At 39.3% G+C, this 19,978-nt stretch overlaps 1 protein-coding gene across 1 annotated transcript in view; it reads right to left on the minus strand.

Annotated features, from left to right (window-relative positions):
* The window catches only part of TENM1 (teneurin transmembrane protein 1), a 706,272-nt gene that overhangs the window by 88,590 nt on the left and 597,704 nt on the right, over positions 1-19,978 (minus strand). The window contains exons 23-25 of the mRNA XM_072956695.1: positions 18,616-18,865; positions 10,609-10,629; positions 5,183-5,415 (exon numbers count right to left, since the gene is read on the minus strand). Coding sequence (XP_072812796.1) covers positions 5,183-5,415; positions 10,609-10,629; positions 18,616-18,865 — 504 coding nt within the window. The remainder of the gene's footprint in view (positions 1-5,182; positions 5,416-10,608; positions 10,630-18,615; positions 18,866-19,978) is intronic.

Here is a 19,978-nt window from a genome sequence, read left to right on the forward strand (position 1 = left end):
AATAGATCTGGGTAGGGACAAAAACAGATTGTTTTTGTCTAAACTTTATCATACCCAGCTTCTTAATTGCCAATAAAGTTTAAGGAACTCCTTTATGAATAACCTAAAAACACTTTTGGAAGCTGTCAAGTTTTAAGGATCATTTCCCTCCTTGGGAACAGCTCAGGGGCTGTTTGTACTTGTGTGGATGTTGCCTAAGTCCTGCTGAGTTCTGAGGTCAGTCTGCCTAAAGATGTACATGAAAAGAGAGATGTAATCTTTAGTGAGGTCCAAGAAAACCAAATTAAATCATTGATTAATTTCATCCTGTCCAGTCACTCCTTCACCCTCTGTATCTACTTAAAAAAAATGTATTCAGCTTGTCACAAATTTTATTTTATATCCCCACCTAGTACCATTTCACATTCTGCTTAAGTACTTGGTCATCTATTACATGACTCATTAGTTTGAGTTCTCTGTAGAATTAAAGAAAGTTGCAGTAAAAATAATAAATGGAACCTAAGTTTCAACTACATCATCCATGCATGTTTTAAAAGCATCTTTCAAAGTCAATTCAAACTCATATACAATGCCAGGGATTAGCACACCATCAACCTCTTTGCTAAACTTTTTTCCTTGCCCCATTACATTGAAGTATTGATGAGTAAAATGGCAAATGTTTCTCTTTATTGGGATTCAAATCAAAGTGCGTAAAACTGGATCAGATGAAGACTTCTTCCCAGGAGAAGAACCCAGGGGCTATCTTATACAAAACTCCATTCAGGAAAACTTCCATTTTCCCTTTAAACAGATTTTTTAGCTACCAGTTGTAGTCAAGAAATTTAATAAAGTTAAGGTTTCCTGACTCCATCTCTTAAGAAAAAGTTGTGAAGTTCCTAATTGCAGAATCTTCCAAAGAGATGTGACAAGGTTTCCTGGAGATTTATCTGAGCAATTACATTTACAGATGATGCAAATGCTGTCATGTGCTCTATGGGTCCACTACTGGGTTAGAAAAATCAGAGAAATAGTTTTAATAGGAAAAGGAAACTAGACTAGAAGTTATTTACCTTCCAAATAAAAATATTTTGTTCTTATTGAATACATGTCACTAGATTGAAAAGTATTTTCCACTATTTCCTACCCTCCAGGAGAAGCCAACAGAGATCACAGATTTTAGCTGAAGGAGAGGCAGTGTGGTATAGTGGAGGCATCAGACTTATTTCCCTTTTTTTTTGCCTCATGGATTTTGGAGTCAGGCAGACCTGGTTTGAGATCCAGTGTTATCTGTAAACTGTCTGACCCTAGGTAAATTTCCTAACCTAGCTGGGTCTCTCTCTCCTCATCGATGCAATGGGGATAACACTATTTACCTTGTGAATTGTGAAGATTAGCGATACTGTGTGTAAATATCTAACACGGTGTACAGCACACAACAGGCACTCAGTACGTTATAGCTATGGCTTTTTAATACATCAGAGCTGGGAGGGAGATCATCCCAAGCCCTTCAAGTTACAACTGAGAAATCTCAGTACCCAGTGTTTAAATGACCAGCCCTGCATAACAAAACTAGTCAATGGCATCATTAAGTCTATGTCAGTGTTCAGGGAGGTAGTCACTTACACAGGACCATTTAAAGAGTGAAGTGGGGGTATAGCTCAGTGGTAGAGTGTGTGCTTAGCATGCACAAGGTCCTGTGTTCAATCCCTAGTACCTCCATTTAAAAAAAAAGAAATACAACAAAAATATAATTTGAGAGGAAAAAAGCCCAAAGAAACAGTGGCATTACCTGGATTGAACATGAAAGCCTAGGCTCCATAACCCAGTATTCAGCAATATTTGCTGCCATTTCTCAAAAAAAAAAAAAAACAAAAACCCAAAAAACCCCCAAACCCCAAATCCCATGGCTTTTGACCTTTCACCTTTTGCTGACTGGTTTTAATCCCATTTGATAATTTATTCCAATGTTAGGACAAATGATCTCAAAAACAAATTTTATTTCATCCTATTTTTAGAATAGATTCAGAAAATAAATTAGCTGTCTTGAAGATTAACATTTATTTGACTTACCTTGCATAATTAAGGACATGTTGGAGAGTCTGCCTGTAATTGCAATATGTTGCTTTTTAAAGTCTTAGAGCGAGCTTTCTTTCCTAACCTAGAAATGGTGCTCCCTAGATGTACATTTCCATTTTCTACTGATCTACAGCTTTTCTTTATTAGCTTCTAGGTGGAGAGAAAAATCAAACCTCTCCTTAAAGAAATCCATTAAACATTTCTGTCTTCTAAGGGGGAAGGATGAAGGAGCTGACGTGCACGGTAGCTGTAAGGCAACAAACAAATTGGGCTTTCTTAAGAGATAAAGAACCTGCAGGAGAACCTCAAAGACATAATTAGCAATTAGCAATACTCTCCCCTCAATTTGCACACTGTGCTTTAATGACTTCTCACATGATTTTTCCACCTTCTATGGAAGTCTATGAAATTGCCCTGCAGCATTCCATATAATGAGAATCTCATTCCTGATTCACTGCCAAGGGTTAAGTGATGTCTGTATTCAGCGTGGAGATAGATGCCCTAGCTAGGCAGGTCTGACCAGCATTTTCAGAGCAACTGATGTCTGGACATAGGTTCAGCTATCTGAGTGATTTTTGAAGATCACTAACAGGATCCTCAAGCACTCTTAACATGGTTAAAGGAGATGTGATGGACACTTAAGTGTGAGCCACACATTACCTTCCTTTGAACATCCTCATTCACTCACTGGATCACAGCAGATGTTACCAATAGCAGCCTTTAGTACGTTATGTGAAAGCTGTCTTGGATGGATTAGATATTCAGCTGTCTGAAGCCTGGGCCAGCTGTTCTTAAGGTCCCTTACCGCCTCGGGATGAACAAAGTGTACCAGATTATTGTAAAGGCCACTCTTAGATAGAAAGTTGGGTAAATCAAGCCAAAGGAAAATGCACTACTAGCTGTGACAAGAAGAAAAACTTAGTTTAATACTAACTTTAATAGATACATAAATTTTTGGCACTCTCATTACTGATGCATCAAGAATTCATGTAAATCCTGCTCATCAGGACTATTACTGCTGCTTTCCAAGCCAAACAAAAACAAAAACAAAAACAAAAAATTGCAGTGAATCAATTATTTGCTTTATTTGGAAAAGCAGAGATATTTGTCCTCTGTGTGGCAGGTTGAATGTGGTAGGTGAGATGAGTGGTTTTCATATTAGCAGCAACTCAGGAGGATGTCAATTTCAGGCACAATACAAGCTTGATTCCTCCCTATTTCTCATGTAGAAATCTTTATAATACCTGCAAGAGTTTTAAACCTGTGTAAAAGGTGGGACCCAGCCTGATGCAGTTCCTTGAAAGATGAGCTGATTATATATAGCACCTGAGTTATGCATTCACTCATTAAATATTTATTGTGGACCTACTATGTGTACCAAAGAATTCTGGCACAAGAGAAAAAAGTAACGTTCCCAAACACTTTACCATGATACTTGTGGGTGAGAGTACTTACGTTCCCTTAGGGAAACAAGGTCATCCCCTTTAAGTGCCACTGAAGTTCCTTTTAGGAACACTTGGGTATGGATAAGAGTTACCTAATTGATCAATTACACAAGAAGCATGTGTAGTGGATCTCACACTGTGCAAGATATTGCTATGGAGGTGGGGAAGAGTCAAAAGAAATATTAGATGTAGTTTCTCATCTCAAGCAGCTCACTTTGGTAATAAAAAAAACACCCCTCATATTCATGAAAGAACTGGAAAGTAAAAGAAGGCAAGATGTAATCAGGTGCTAATTGGGTAGTGTAGACACAGTTACAGAAATTCAGATTTAATGGGCTGGGGTTAGCCAGAGGGCTTTATGAAAGGACATAGGCCTTGAAGAAAGGGAAAGCTTTAAATTCTGACTGTAGTTGAAATTTAATCCCCATATGGCAAATGTCAAATAGCTAAAGCGTAACCTCTTAATATTTGAAATAGTAAGTGACCGCCTAACAAATTAAACATATTGACCTCACTATATTTTTTGGCATGGAAAGGTGTTCATAATACATTAAGTATGAAAAGCAGGTTACAGAACAGCATTCTATAGTATGATTTCATCATTAGATAATAAAATATATGATATGCGGAGAAAAAAGTCTAGGAGGATATATATTCAAATGTTAACAGTGGTTTTCTAGATATGATAGGATTATGGGTGACCTTAATTAAAAATGTATTTGTTGTGTGTTTTCTCTTTTCTAATTTTTCTTCAACAGTTGTGATTATGTGTGTAATAGTAAAAAAAAAAATTAGGTTCTTAAAACCCACTAAAATGAATACTTCACAAAACTTACTGAAATAAAAACACACACCATCTTGGAGAAGGAACAGAGAAGAATGATTAAATAATTAAGGAGAAAAGGTGGATGATATACAATGACAGACTTAAAAGTTAACTGTCCTTCAGGTTAGTGGCCTAAGATGGAGATATGATCCAAGTCTATAAAATCATGAGGCTGACTTGGGGAACACAGATTTATTTACAAATCCCAGGCAACAGAATAGAGGGTTGGCCCTTGAAGATTGAGAAGTTAAATTTAGTATGAATAACAGTAAGACCAGTCTCTCACAGAAGGCAAAAAAAAAAAAAAAAAGAATTTGTTATAGTAGGAGTGATATAAATTGAAAATATAAACAGCTTTAAGAATGATTTAGATAAATGATAAATTAATGGAAAGAAGGTTCATTAAAGGTTGGTTGCTACACAAAACCCAGAAATGTCTAAAGTCTGTGAGATAGTCAATATATTTGAAAGCAGTATAAGGTGGCACAGACCTGACCCCAACCAGTGCGGACCACGGTGCTAAAGCCCTCCTCCTTGAGGCTCTGCTGGGCCGGGAGGTAACCCTTTAGTTATTGGGCTGTAGGGAGTCTCCAGGAAGATCCTGGGGATGGGTGGGGGTCAGGGACCAGGGAGACAGTGGGTTCTGGTCAACAATTATTTACCAACCGGAAAAGAAGTATTTTAATATTTTCGTAACAGTTATGACTATTCTAATGCATTTTGGCCACAAATTAGTCCTGGGTGTGCCTATCTTCCAGGATAGACTTCAGAGAGGGGTGGACAACAGTGCAGCAACATTCTTGGGATTCTGTGAAGTCAAATGAAATCTTTAGATGACAAAAGGATTTTTTTTTACCTCGAGGGCTGTTCAGCGAAGCTTCCGACGCTCTTCCTCCATCTCCACAGTGACTCTGGTCAAAGGGAAGGCACTGATCACCTGTTCCGGCCACCACTTCAAAATTCTTGGACAGATCTTTTGTCTCCACAAGAGATTTCAACTTGTACACTTTTCGAGTATTGGTGTCTGATAGATAAAGTGATTCAGACACAGGGTCCATAGCCAGATAGTATTTGTGAGCAGGACTTGTGCTAAGGAAGAGAAAAATAAAGTTATTCAAAGCAATTTGTTCAGTATACCCCCAGGGTCCGCCTTTTGTCACAAATAGAAAATTCTCTTAAGAGATGAAAGAATGTATTTTCCTTCTGATGTACTGAGAAGATGGATACCTCTTTGTTTTTCCAGTAATGGGTTTGAGTATAAAAAATTCAATGTGTACTGTTAAATTGTAATGATCCTAATATTCCAACACCATCCATTTGGAGGCAGAGGAAGAAGCAGAAGAGAGAAAATCCCAGGAGATCCTTTTTCTCATACATACCTTTCATACCCAGTTCTCCAATGACCTACTAGATGACTGCCTGGATGTCTCACAGTCACCTCAAACTCAACAAATCCAAACAGAAGTCATTCTCTTCCTACCTTCCCCATCCTTCAAAAACCTACTTCTTGTCTTCTGAGCTTTCTGCCTCACGTGGGGTCACTACCATCCTCACAGGCTCCTGCTGGAAATTGAAAGGCATGCACAAAACTTGAGGAGGGTGGCTTATAGAGGGCTGTGCTGGAGATACATTATGCCAAACCTCTCCTCGCCAAACTTCCTTTTTTTAGGTGACCACCACACTTCTCTAATCCATTTTTTCTTCTTTCAGTGCTTGATAGAAGTGATTATGTTTGATCTTTTTTTGGTATGATCACAATCACCTATACGTCCTAAAGGTGACACTCAAGTTAACCTTGATTGTATTTTGGTTATTTCCGAAACTCTTCAATTACACATTCACATAGGGTCCTGTGTTATTTTTATCTGCATACATGGCTGAGGTTGTTCATTAGTTTTGATTCTTCCTAATTTCATTTTTCTGATGGCTGCAGGAACTTTGGTTTTGGGAACATTTCGCTTGAACTGAAGGTTCATGTACTGCTGACATCATCCAAGCTCCAAACCTGGAAGTCTAACCCTTACTTCCTCCTTTTCTCTCCACGTGCAACTGTGCCTGAAAACTAGCTTTCAGAATCTTTCTCTTCTTGTACCCTTCCTGCCATCACATTAGTTCTAACTCTTGTCATCTCTGGCCTAGAATATTGTCCATAGTCCTGCCCATAGGAGGTGTTAAAATCTTAAATCCATCCCCTCTGCCCCCTATACTGCCTCCAGGGTTATTCTGATACTTTGACTCCCATCTTTAAAAGCTCTACAAACTTTTAAATGTTCCTTGGTATGGAACACATTCCTTTCTTCACTTAATAATTAACTCTTATATGTCTTTTAAGGCTTTACTCAGGCATCATCTTCTGAAGGAAGCTGTCATTAAATCTCTAGGCACTGTTATTTGCACTACACTTACCTCTATTCTGGGGATTAAATATCATTAATTTTTTAAAATGTACTTGTATCCCCCAATAAACCATGAGACCTTGGAGGAGAGCAACCTTGTCTTCTCTCTCATGTGCTCACTGCCCAGCACTCTGCCTCACACCCAGTTGTCTAAGCCAGAAACAAGAAGCCATTCTTTCCTGCTCCTTCTTTCCACCATTCCTCATATCCAGTAAAACATCACTCAAAAAAAGTTCTACCTTCTAAACTCTTTTCCAATCTGCTGCCTTCTCTTTATCTCCACAGTCTAAGGCCCCACCAACTCTCACCTGCACTTCTTCCTTGGTACCATTTCTGTACTGTGTATTTGCTCATCAGTTCATTAAAAAGTATTTACTAAGTGCAAACAATGTGCCTGGGAACTGTGCTATGGTCTGGAGACCACCTTGTGTGTACAGCACAGCCTCTTTCTTCATGAAACTCAGTCTAGTGAGGGAGTCAGATCAGTAAACAGGCTATGAGTGTCACAAATCCGAGTGTTACAACAGAGGTAGAAAGGGAGAGAAATGAGCAGAGAGGAGGGACACGTGACCTAGAAGCACCTATCACATTGTACTAGCATTATTTTTTAAAATTATTAGCTGAAGCCCATACTTTACTCAGATTTCCTTAGTTTTTACTTCATGTCCTTTTTCTGTTTCAAGATTTCAATTAGGACACCAAATTATATTTAGTCTTCATGTCTCCTTAGGCTCCTCTGGGCCGTGAGATTCACAGACTTCCCTTGTGTTTGATGATCTTAACAGGAGTATTGGTCAGGGATTCTGTAGGATGTTCTCCACCAGGAAGAGTCTGATTTTTTTCCTCATCGTTGGACAGGAGTTAAGATTTTGGGGACGAAGACCACAAGGGTAAAGTGCCCTTCTCATCAAATCAAATCAAGGGTACATAGTATCAACATGACTTATCACTGCTGATGTTGACCTCGATCGCTTGGCTAAGGTAATGTTTGTCAGGTGTCTCCACTGTAAAGTAACTCTTTCTCTCCCACTTTCCACATTGTACTTTTGGGAAGGAAGTCACTCTGCGAAGGCAACACTTAAGGGAGTTATACTCCACCTCCTTGAGGGTCGAGTACTTACATACATTGTTTGGAATTCTTCATGAGAGCTTTGTCTTTTCTCTGCTATTTATTTATGAATTCAACCATTTATTTATATCAGTATGGATTTGTGAATATTTGCTTTATACTTTGCATTAAAATTCAATGCTACTTTATTTTGCTGGTCAAATTGTTCTAGCTTTGGCCACTAGGAGCTCTTTCTGTTGGCTTGGGGGCCCCTTATATACCCCCATATCAATGTGGGCATTTTGTTTTGTTTTGAGCACTTCCTTGTTTTCTGGAACTACAAATGCTCCAGGCTCATTTTGTATAATCCCTTCCCCAGGACTAGAATGAATCATTTCTCCAAAGACCCCTGGTTCCTTTTACTGGAGAATGGTATTAGAAACTGAGATCTGAGCACTGGGTGTAAGTACTGTTTTTTTCACATATATCTCTCTCCAACTACACTGTGACCTCTTTACAGATAGGAACCTTATTCCTCTCTGTACTTCAGTGCCAACAGAGTGTCTGACAAGGTCGACGTTCAGTAAGTGCTGAACTAAAATAAACTGCTAGACATGAAACTAAGATATGGAAGAGTTCAGGCCTTGGGTACTTAGTCAAGCAAAATGGAGGAGAGAGGGTCATCAGAATAATTAAAATACTCTTAAGGACTGGCATGTTCCTGATTGTATTTGTAATTGCATCTGCCCTCTAAGCATATTTATGTGTGTTAATGATAGTAAGGCTGGTAAATACTGACTTGAGACCCAGTTTATGGTTTTAATTGGAAAAAAAATCAAATCCAATTGGAATACTTGATTTTTTCCTACTTACCTTCATCAAATAAGAGAATCCGGTAGATTCCAGGGACATCTTCAACCCTGGAACCACCGTGACAGCTGCTGTAAATAAACTGTAAAGGGCCCCAACAGACTCCAGAATTGATATGGCAGTCATATCAGACAAAGCACCTCTGAAGCAAAGACTGCTTAAATAGGGGTTTGGGTAAAAGTTTTGACATATTTAGTTGCACTTCTGCCTTCAGAATAAACTTTTTCCAGTGCCCTTAGATCTTTCTAGAAGAAAGAAAGGGTCACAACCCTTCCCTGAAATAACCTTCAACACTTTGGTAGCCAGTTTGTGGACATTTCAACTGAGCCAGATTAATCATGTTTTGTTTAGGAGAAGTCCATAGGCTGTTTTTCCAACAGAAATGTTATTTGCACAAAAGCACTTTGGAATGCATTACATTCATTTATTATTGAATAACCCCAATGTGTGTGAGGAAAGTTGGAATTATCATTCTCCTCAAATCTCAGCTGGGGAAACTCAGACACATAGAAGGCTCACCCAGGGTCACTAACAAGTCCGGGCCTGGACTAAGATTAGATTAGATCATATATGACTGTGTGTGCAAAATAAATCCCTTCACAATACTCTTGTTCTCAAGGTGGCAAAAAAAAAATCAGTGCTCCTGTGTTCGTTTAACTGACCAACACATCCTATGTCGCTCAGCGAGGCTGTCCTCAAGCTTTGCACACTGGCCTTTAGAAAATGGAATAGACCAAAGCCCCAAATTCAAATCTGATTGTTATTTTCTTGGCAGCCAACAGTCAGGAAGGTCTCCTATACTGAGATGCAATTTCTTGCCATTTCATGCCATTTCCCAAGTGCACGTCAGCTTTTTTGAGATTGGTTTCTTTCTACTTTGTGAAAACATGCCAAACCTGAGAAAGAAAAACCACTGGACTACATTTCAATTTGTTCTAGTCCCTCATGTCTAAATGCATATTGTCATTTGAGATACATGAAGATTTCTCTTATGACTTCAGCGTTAGATATATTGTCACCTTCTGGCTAGTTTTACATTCGAGCAACGCCCTTCAACTTAGCAAAGATCACTCCATTCGTGCTACTTAAAATCACACAGATTGTTAAATGGGCAATTAATGCTTATAATTAATACTGTGCAACGCTTCCCCAGTAAGCAATTTGACAACCAATTTAATTTGCTTAAGGAATCAGTTATGCCAAAGTAGCAAGGCTGATCTTGTGCACTGGCATTTAGGAAGTGGCATCTCCCAAACGAAATGCAAGTTACAAACCCTATCAGTGCCATTCTGATGACAATTGTCATTCGAAAGTGAACAAATTCAGTTTTCTCCTTTGCAATTTCAGGTAATTTAGAACAGTTCTGACAAGTGTAATGCATAAACAAACTGAACAGAAATACTCATTATGATTAATTTCAGAGCTATGTGCCCTCGTTGATAAATGGTCAGTTTAGAATTTTTCTATTATTTCTTTTTGGTGGAGTAAAATAGAAACCCTGAGGTTGCATAAAAGGAAAAAGGAAAATCTTATTCAAGAAGATCCTCATGGTCACTGTCTCTTAATACACTCGTCAGCCCCATGTCTGGAAGCAGGAAGACGGCTGTGCTACCTCTCTCTCTACCTGCACCTTGCAAACGTCGAATCTATTTGAACTTACAGACTCATTTGTGATCTCACCTAAGGAAAACAATGAGACTTAAGGCCTTGCTTGCCCGTGAAGTATTGAACTGCCAGCTTCCACTTATCTTGTTTTCTTTTTGGTAAATTCTGATTCTCCAGCAAATTCCCACTTAGTGGCACACTCTCTTTTTGGAAGACACTTACCTGAGTTACAACCTCCAAGTTCACCTTCACCTTATTCCTGTAAACTTACTTAAGAGGTAACGTTTCCCTGTTAGCACATTATTAGGAGGTGGCCTGTCAGGCAAAAGGGGCATTAGGCAGCCACCCACGTGATTTGCTTACCTATGTCTGGTGTCTCTGTTTCTAGGGTGCACAAGGTATCCACGAGTGGCAAGTAAAAGCAAACAGAGAGTCATCAGTATCATTCAACAAGCCAAGTCTAACCAGACCCATGCGCTCCTAACTCAGCCTGTGGCTGTTAGAGGGACTCCACAGGGATCGCTTAGTCAGATGTACAAGGCAGAGCGGATCCAATCCCTCCCGGGTGCTCCTCCTGAGATGGAGTCAAGGTGACTGAATATCCTGCCTGGTGGGTGGGCAAAGCTCTAAGGCAGTTTTTCAAAAAGTTCTCTCTGGAAGGTCTTCATCAGAATCAGTTGGGTTCCTGCCGCATATGCAGCTTCCTGGGGCTGCCCCCAGTCACACTGAATCCGAATCCCAAAAGGGTGGGAGTGGGGCCCAGGAATTCCATCTTTAACTACCTCAGCGGGTGATTCTGATGCAGAGCCAGGTTTAAGAACCACTGGGCTAGGTTTTGAAGAAGCAGCCATGGCACAGGGTCTGACCATTCTAGACTCTGTTTTGAAAGCCATGTATCAGAATGCAAATTCACTCTTCTATTATCATCTTGTGTGCCAAAGACATCCTAAAACCCAACCTTAAGCCACGTATATAATCACAGACATAAGATAGGGACATCTCTTGTGCACATTAGCATATTACTTAGCAATGTTAAAAAAAAAAACAACAAATTGAAAGTATAAAAGTTTTTTCTTCGACCATGACAAAACGTCCCTGGCATCAAAACTGCTGCATCAAAATAGCTTCAATAAAATATCGTGTACATCAAACTTCTAGGGCCTTGTGTTGTCCAGCTACCCATGCTCCAAGAGGGCAACTGGGGTGTGCAAAACAAAACTGTCAGGTCAGAAGCAGAAAACCCTGATCTGCAAGCCTCTTGGCACAGGGCACTGCTTGCGGTATTTCACTCTGGGACCTGGTGTGGGGCTTCTCACACAGAGAGCAAAGTCGGTGTATAGGCCGACTTTGGGTCAAATCTGCCCAGAATTAAAAGGCTATAATCATCTGTGAAATATAGTCATTTAAAATTTGAAATCCTTTTAAACCTGGCCCTTATGTCATTTTGAAAAACATGAAGATAATAAATCTTTTTATCTAAATGAGAAAAATGTTCTTATTCTTTGGAACATCAGGAAAGAAGAAAAGAAACAAAATGATTTCATTTGAAGTTATCTGCAACAACTGAGTCGACTCTTTTTGAAGAGAATCTTGCTGGGATTTTACTAGTTGGGCTACAGGTAAGAATCCACTGAATTTTCTGTTTCAGGGGGCCAGCCTCTAAAGGGTGGGTATCCTATGGGTTGACACAAAAGATCAAAAGGTAAGGGTGGGGAGATGTGATTAGAAACCTGGCCTCAGGCATTTGAACCTCTGAGTTTCTCTGTCTCTAGACACTTGCTTGTTTTCATAGCTTCTAAATTACTGGGTGAGTGTGCTTGAGGCTGGTTCTAATCACTGTTACCTGATCCTCTTGAAGGAAGATGAGCTGTGAAAGCACTAGGACCTCATTAAAGCAGGGTTTTATCTACAACAGATTCTTATGGTACAGAACCATTTGTGTGACTACAAAGGGTTTTGAAATTCTTAGGTGATGGCAAGGGGTGGGGAGGGGGATGGTTTGACTTTCTTGCAGCTGCTTCTGATCCTGCCAATAATGTCACTGTGAATTTGGAAAGATGTCCCATATTATGCAGAGCAGCTTCTCTCATTAACATCTCAGGGGGAGGAAGTGAAAATGACGGAATTTATTTCCAGTGTGTGACCTTGTTCTGTCTCAGAATTACTTTTAGTTAAAGATTTAGGACCGAGCCAGCACCACAGTCAGTCTGCTGTCTAGCTCAAGACCAACTGCATGCTGAGGTGTCGGTGTGCGAGCGCTTCACAAGTGCCTGGGCCCATCAGTGGGCATGACCACCTGGCAACTAACTGACTTGAAGCTTGCCATGCGTTGGGAGGAAAAAGGAGTGGAAATGCAAATCTTTGTAGAGCAAGAAATGATCTTGATGGTAGGATCTTCAAGCAGATTTTTGATTTTGTTTAGGACCTACATGATTAAAAGGGCTATCTAGTCTTTTTTTTTAATTAAAAACTTTTTGTTAAGATGTAATTCACATACCATAAAGCTCACCCTTCAAAAAAGTGCAATTCGCCACTTTCTAGTACATTTATAGAGTTGTGCGACCATCCCTATCATCCAATTCCAGAATATTCTCATCATCTCATGAAGAAACCCTGTACCCACCAGCAGTCAGTCCCCATTCCCACCACTCCCCCAGCCCCCCAGGCAACCACTAATCTGCTTTCTGTCTCTATGGATTTGTGGATTCTGGACATTTCATATACATGGAATCATATAAGATATATCCTTTTGCGCCTGGCTTCTTTCACTTAACACCATGTTTGACCTATTCTTTGCATATTTTGGTGAGGTGGGGAATGGAGAAAGAATGGATATGCCCATTTCGGAATTGCTGCCTCGTGAGCAGGCGCACTGGAGTTTGCTTGGCCTGCTCTGTGGTGGTGGCTGCACTTCGCTTGTCCTTCATGCTGTTCTCAGCTTCTTTCCTCATACTTAGTCAGAAATATTTGATGTCAAAGAACGGACTTCCCTCCCTGCTCATCTTTCCATGGTACTTTCCCTTTGAAGACCAAGTTCCCACTCTTGCCACTCACTGACTTCTTAGTGTTTCCACCTTCCACAGACCCTCGTCTAAGATTATCCTTCTCATTCTCTGGCTCTGTCCTTGGCCTTGTCACAACTTACCTGTCTTGTGTTTTAGGGCCCTGCTTTCAGCTATAGCACTTGGTTTGAAAATCAATCTGACAAACAAATCCATGCCCAGGGACTAAAGGTGATTTTATCTTGCTGGGCCATTATTCTAACACAGGTTCTTTGGCTGGGGACTCTTGGAGAGGCAATGTCTCGCTCAAACGAACACATTTCTTAGAGTGGAAACTGGGCTGCTGTGGAAGGCCAGCAAAGATGTTTTAGGGTGAGGTGCAGGGAGCCTTTGAGTGTCACTGCTGATACATGAGATTAAATTGGAAGGTAAACACCTATTTCATCTGCAGGTAGTTTGTTTCTCTGTTTGGAGCTCCAGTGCTGCTGACAAGAGGATGGTCCTTGGTCATTTCGCAGGTATTTTTGGAGCTCTCAAAGTCCGGGTTCCATTTGTCCCTTCAGCGGAGCACTCTACAAACTCCACTGCCCCTCAGCATACTAACTGCCCCTAAATGGGAGCTAGTCCAGCTCTACTCGACACCTAGTCAAGCACATGAGTTGAGTCCTGAGCACCATGTAAGAAATATTAAGCAGTCACTGTAAAAGAAACAGTAAGATCGCAAGAGAAATTTTTATGTCACATTGACATTTGTCAAAGCCAAATGACTCAAGTTACCAAGAAGCATTTGCCAGCCTCTAATTTTTTTTCTTTCTTTTATTTTTATGGGAAGGACAAAATAAGTATCTAGAGAATAACAGCATCTTGAACAATAACAGCATGAGGTTTTTATAAAGAATAAATCATTTCCAGTCACGCTTAATAGGTTTTCTAATAAATTTGTGAAATTAGAAGATGAGAGGGGAGCGGGGGATATTCCTATTTGAATTCTTGCAAGCACTTGATACGGTGCCTCCTGTTTTTACTTACATAAATATCCCTGTAAGTTTTAGAAAACTGGAAAGTGACCCTGAGGCCATAATCAAAGGAAAAAGAAACAGAGTCATAATTGAGAAGAAATAGTTGAAGGACTGGGGGATGCTTCGAAAGAAGAAGAGAAAGCGCAGGAACCTATGCCATCTGCCATCATGCTTGTGAATGTTTGTCAGGGAAACGAGGGAAGTGGTTTCTGTGCTGCTTCAGGTGTTAAAACTTGCCGCTACTGAGTAGATGTTTCATGAAGGCAGATTTTGATTCAGCAGAAGGAAGAATTTTCTAACAGAGCTTTCCAAAGATGCAATGTGCTGTCAAGAGAGATTTGTAAATTTTCTATTATTGAAAGGGATCAAACCAAGTAGAGCCGACCAACTGTCAGGGATGTAGTGGGCACTGTATTGCACCAGATACCTCCATGGACTTCTCTATCGCTAAGCTCACAAATCTGTAATATTACTTTTGTGTTACTGAAACATGCGTGTGTGTGTGTTTCAAATTTTAAAATGAGAAGCAAATCACTAGGGATACGTAGACCTATACTGCCTCACACAGAAGTGAATCTATCTTGTAAAAAATCTTCATGGAATGTATTTTTGAGACTCCTGTAGGTTTAGCTGCATGATCTTATCAGCTTCCCTTCTTTAGCTTACCTCACTTTCTCACTGAAAGGAAGCACCAAGATGTATATTGGTGGATGAAATCTGCAGTAAACAGGCAAAGGGGGCCTATATACTTAAATAACAAGAAACAATACTGTTACCCTTGGCATGTTGCTAATAACAATGACATAACTGACTTTTCCTTACCCTCCCCATTCAGAGAATGGGGGACCAGCTAGAGGAAAGAAATGATTGGCAACCAATGATGATGAAATTATTTTTGAGGTCACATGAAAGAAACTCAATTGGGGATGGTTTGGATCAGTAGAGCTGAGGTAGGAAAAATCTATAGTCTTCTAATCTTTGAAATGTCAAGGAGCATCAGGAATTGTTCAATGTGGTCCAATATGGAACAGGAAGATGGAATAGAAGAAAATCTAGAAGGGCATCCAGTAGTAACAAGCTTTATGTTCTCTCAAAATGTCCTCAAACTTTGGGCTGAGAACTACACATCTGTGGATCTTAAATACAAATTAAACCACAGAAGACATATAAGAGGATACCCAAATATTAACTTGAAGTTAATTTCATAGACACAAAAGTAATTCTATTAAGTTCTATAATGAATAACCTGCCAGAGGGTGAAGAGCTAGAACGTTCTCTATCCTTTTCTGTAATAACTTATGGATGATATTGCTCTTCCATTCACAGTTTTAAATGCAACCAATAACATTATGACTATATATAGTCTGTGTTTCCAAGGAAACAGATGACTCAACCAAATAAAATGACTAATATGCATGGGGGTGGGCAAGAATAATTAACTGATTCTAACAACAAAAAAACTGGTACAAAATGAAGTTTCTGTCTACATATAGTAGAATTCAATGAACATTATGCTTGCTAAGATATCTTATATCAACTTGTTTCTCCCCAGGAAATTTAAACCTGGGAAAGTTAAAAAGCAAATATATACATTCACCAATTATATGTGAAAGATGCACTGTATATAATATAGGCTACTGATCAGGATAGATACTTTTTTAAAAAAAAAGTGAATCTAATAAGAACGATACTAGTTTCTGAGTAAACGTGACAGATAATGTTTGCTGCCATAAACTGGGTTCCTCGTTTTGACTATAGTCAAATAGTTAGAGTTGCTTACTAATTAGTTCAAAGTGATCATATATATATATATTCAATCAGCTTATTTCTCCAATGGCTAATCACAGGACTGTTGGAGTAGAGAAAGGAGAACTGTCTTTTTCTCCTTGAACCTAATGCAGGGAATCTTGACCCTGAGTCTATGAAAGGGCTTCAGCCACAGGGGTAGGTTGCTGGGGGGGGGGGCAGGGGTACGTGAGGAGAGAGGGAAAATATGTGACCCTTGAAATCATGTGTACAATTTTGTGTGAAGGTGTTTTGTTTTTTTTTTCCTTTGGTGAGGGTAGGCCCATAACATTCAATAGATTCTCAAAAAGGTTCTGAGAATTAAAAAAAAAAAAAAAAGGAAGAACTGCTCTAAAGGCTATCAGCTCAGAAGAGACAGCTAGGGAGAGGCAGGCTGAGTGAGAGCCTGGGTGTGTGAGCTCCTGGGGTGTGCTTGGCTAGGTGTCTGAGAGCTGCGACACTGAGAGAAAACAGTGTTATAGGAGTAAGAAGGAACAGAGGGATTGGAAAAGACTTCACTCTGTTAGAAACAAATGTTTCTTTATACTGAGAAAATCACTTTGCCATTAGGGTCCAAGTTACTCTATTTTATTCTTCAAATGACTTTGTGCTGAAGGTCATGAGGTACTTTGGACTAAAATGCAAATTTGTGAACTGTTAAGAATCCTTGACCAAGGGAGAATCTCACCTATGAATGACAATTGTTCCACCTTAGGTAAATTTGCATTTAAATTACCAGGGATAGGACTAAATTTAGCTGGGTTTTCTTTATAGTAATTTTATTATTTTTTTGTTTTTATAGATAATCCTATGGTTTTTTTCCTTTGAGAAATATAGAGATCTCTGTCTATTTGATGGCCAGTATCTGCATGCCTGGAAACATTCAGATGGTGAACGAACTGCTCAGTGCTCCATCCACATTTGGCATCATGTAGACAGAGCATCCCTAGGATTTTGAGAACAACGTAGAACACTGTATAAAACATTTCCAAATCCAGGCATACAACCATCTCGGTCTTCCTCGTTGACTTTCCAGTAACTAGGTGCACAGACGGATATACTGCTGGTAATGACAAATCCCCGTGAGGTGTGACATCCTGAGGTACATGAACATTTGATTAGGGCAGGGTATTATGAATTAGTGCCTTTCTAGACTTTCTAGATGTGCTTTATCTTTATAAAATTTTAACTTTACAGTCTATTTTTTTTATCAGTCAAGGGATTTAACAGCTTTCTTCTCTATAACAGCGTTTGCAATTATAATTAAGAAATGTATTAAAACTGGAGTGAATTAATGTGAAAAATGGATGGAGACTTGGGAGTAGATTTCCCCAGCTAGGTATGAAGGACTAATTCAGTCTGAGAAAAGGGAGGTAGATTGCAAAGCAAAGCTCAAGAATCTAAAAAATTTCAAGGAATGTCCTTATACATTCAAATTTCTATGGTTGTATGAACATAGGTGTTAAATGAGAATGATCCAAGACTTTTCATGTGCTTTGACTGGTCCCAACTGTTATAAGTTGCTGCATCAATGTCTGTGTTGTCCCAGCCAATATTTTTGGTCACTACTTTTCAGGTTAATGAGGTAATGTCTAAGGCAACAATTGTTTTATGGGATAGCTTATAGAGTGGCATCAAAATCTTCTGGAACATAGGGAAACTTTCAGCCTAAGATCCTGAAGGCATGTGTCAGGGATAAAGCTGTCATAACCAATGAGAAGAAATGCTTTACCAGTTTACCCAGGGGAAAGGAAACAGGTTTGTCTATCCATACTGGGATGGGCGTGGATGCTTTCCTTTTCTAGGACTCCAGGGGACATAAATTTGTGTCTTAGATCCTTAGAAAGGGAGAAATAAAGCTGAATCCGTCATGGTCTATTTAGTTGTTACCTTTGTGTAATTTCAGAATATGCAATACCAAAACGCATGAATTCCTTTCAAAAGGGGTCAAAAATACTTTGTACTCTCAAGAAAATCCCTAAAGCAGAGTAAGAAAGGTAAGAAAGTCTAAAGATAAATGCTTTAATCATTTTTTCCCCAATGGATTAGAGATTTTAAGGATAAAAAACTATTTCTTCTTCCTTTATCATGCCACGCAAACTCAGACTACCATTTTCCTTTTTATGAACTGACCAATTCCAAAGATTGGACCTGGAGAACTTAGAAAATTTAGCCTTTTGGATCTGACAATATCTCTATCTGCTAGAATGAATACTAGAGATTTTTGATCAGTCTTCCTAGTGGCCAGAGCAAGGGTTGAGTGACTTACCTGAGCACTCAGAAGTACTGAGGTCCACGTCAGTGACAGGAATGCACCCAGGGAAGGCCACACATACAGGGATGTCAACACCTCCTGGTTCTCCAAAGCAGTGCTCAAAGGTTCCTTCAAGTCGGAGGAGGCCTGTTGATTTATGTCTTTGTCCCTATTCCTGCATCTAAGCTCCGTATTACAATATGGGCAAATGCCTTTTGGCTCCTTCTGGCAATGCCTTGTCTCTTCATGTTATCTTATTCTTGCCTTTTCCTTATCCACTAAGCAAACATAGAGATTAGAGGAGACTTACCTTAATTCCAAAATACTAACGGAGTTTCCCGAGGGAAATATTCGCCTTACAAAATTGAAGTCACCAACATACACACTACCATCAGGGCCAGAAGCTAAGGCAACAGGAGCGAAGAGTTTGTTGTTGTGGGCGGGGCCATTGCAGTTGGTGCAGGCTACGCTCCGTTGGTGTCCATTACCCATTATGGTTGATATGACTGGAGGTTGCTGGGAAATGAACATATTTTCTCCATTCCCTTTATGTATGATTCCTAGATCCAAGAAAAAAGAATTTAAAAAATTACCACACATACATATATACAAAGGAATACTACTTAGCCATAAAAAAGAATAAAATAATGCCATTTGCAGCAACATGGATGGATCTGGAGGTCATTATACTAAGTAAAGTCAGAGAAAGAAAAATACCATATAATATTACTTTTTTGTGGAATCTAAAAAAATGACACAAATGAACTTATTTACAAAACAGAAAGAGACTCACAGACATGGAAAACAAACTTATGCTTACCAGGGTGGAAAGGGGAGGGTGAAGGGATAAATTGGGAATTTGAGATTTGCAGATACTAACTACTATATATAAAATAGATGAACAAGGTCCTACTGTATAGCATAGGGAACTATATTCAATATCTTGTAACAGCCTATAGTGAAAATGAATATGAAAATGAATATATATGTAACTGAAACATTATGTGGTAAACCAGAAATTAACACAACTTTGTAAACTGAATATACCTCAATAAAAAAATTACCACACAATATTCTCAGCAATATTTTAATTTCTCTATCATTATTCAAAACAGGAAGGAGCATTAGCCTGCTACAAAAGAACCTGAGAATGAAGCACATCACCCCAGATTTTATTTAACTGCACAGCTACAACAAACGGCAGCATAACACCTTTCCTCAGTCTGTCCATCTGTGAAATGAGGCGATATACCCAGTCCTTTTAATGCTGATTTTAAATGCCTCAATAAAGCATTTGATGACTAACTAACTCTTAATGATCTCCTGCTCATTTGGGACTTTGTGAATCATCTGTGGCTGATTTCCCATCTCTGGCTGACTTTTTTCTCATGCCTGGCACACAACTGTCTGACTTCAAACTACCCTCACTATGCAACTGGTTCCTGAAAAGGGAGTATCAGTCAATTTTATTATTAACCTTAGCAAAACACAATCAGGAAGGTAATCTACTTCTGTGAAAAGAAAAGAAATCATATTGCTAGAATGCACTTCAAAGATATAAGGAAGGGACTTGAATTTTCCACTCTTTTGGACCATATCTCACTACCATCAGTGCAGGAAATAGAGATACTGACTTATGAAAATGCTGGAAAATACTCTGCAGTCATTTTCTT

Source organism: Vicugna pacos, chromosome X, assembly GCF_048564905.1.
Source record: "Vicugna pacos chromosome X, VicPac4, whole genome shotgun sequence".
In the NCBI taxonomy this organism is placed as follows: Eukaryota; Metazoa; Chordata; class Mammalia; order Artiodactyla; family Camelidae; genus Vicugna; species Vicugna pacos.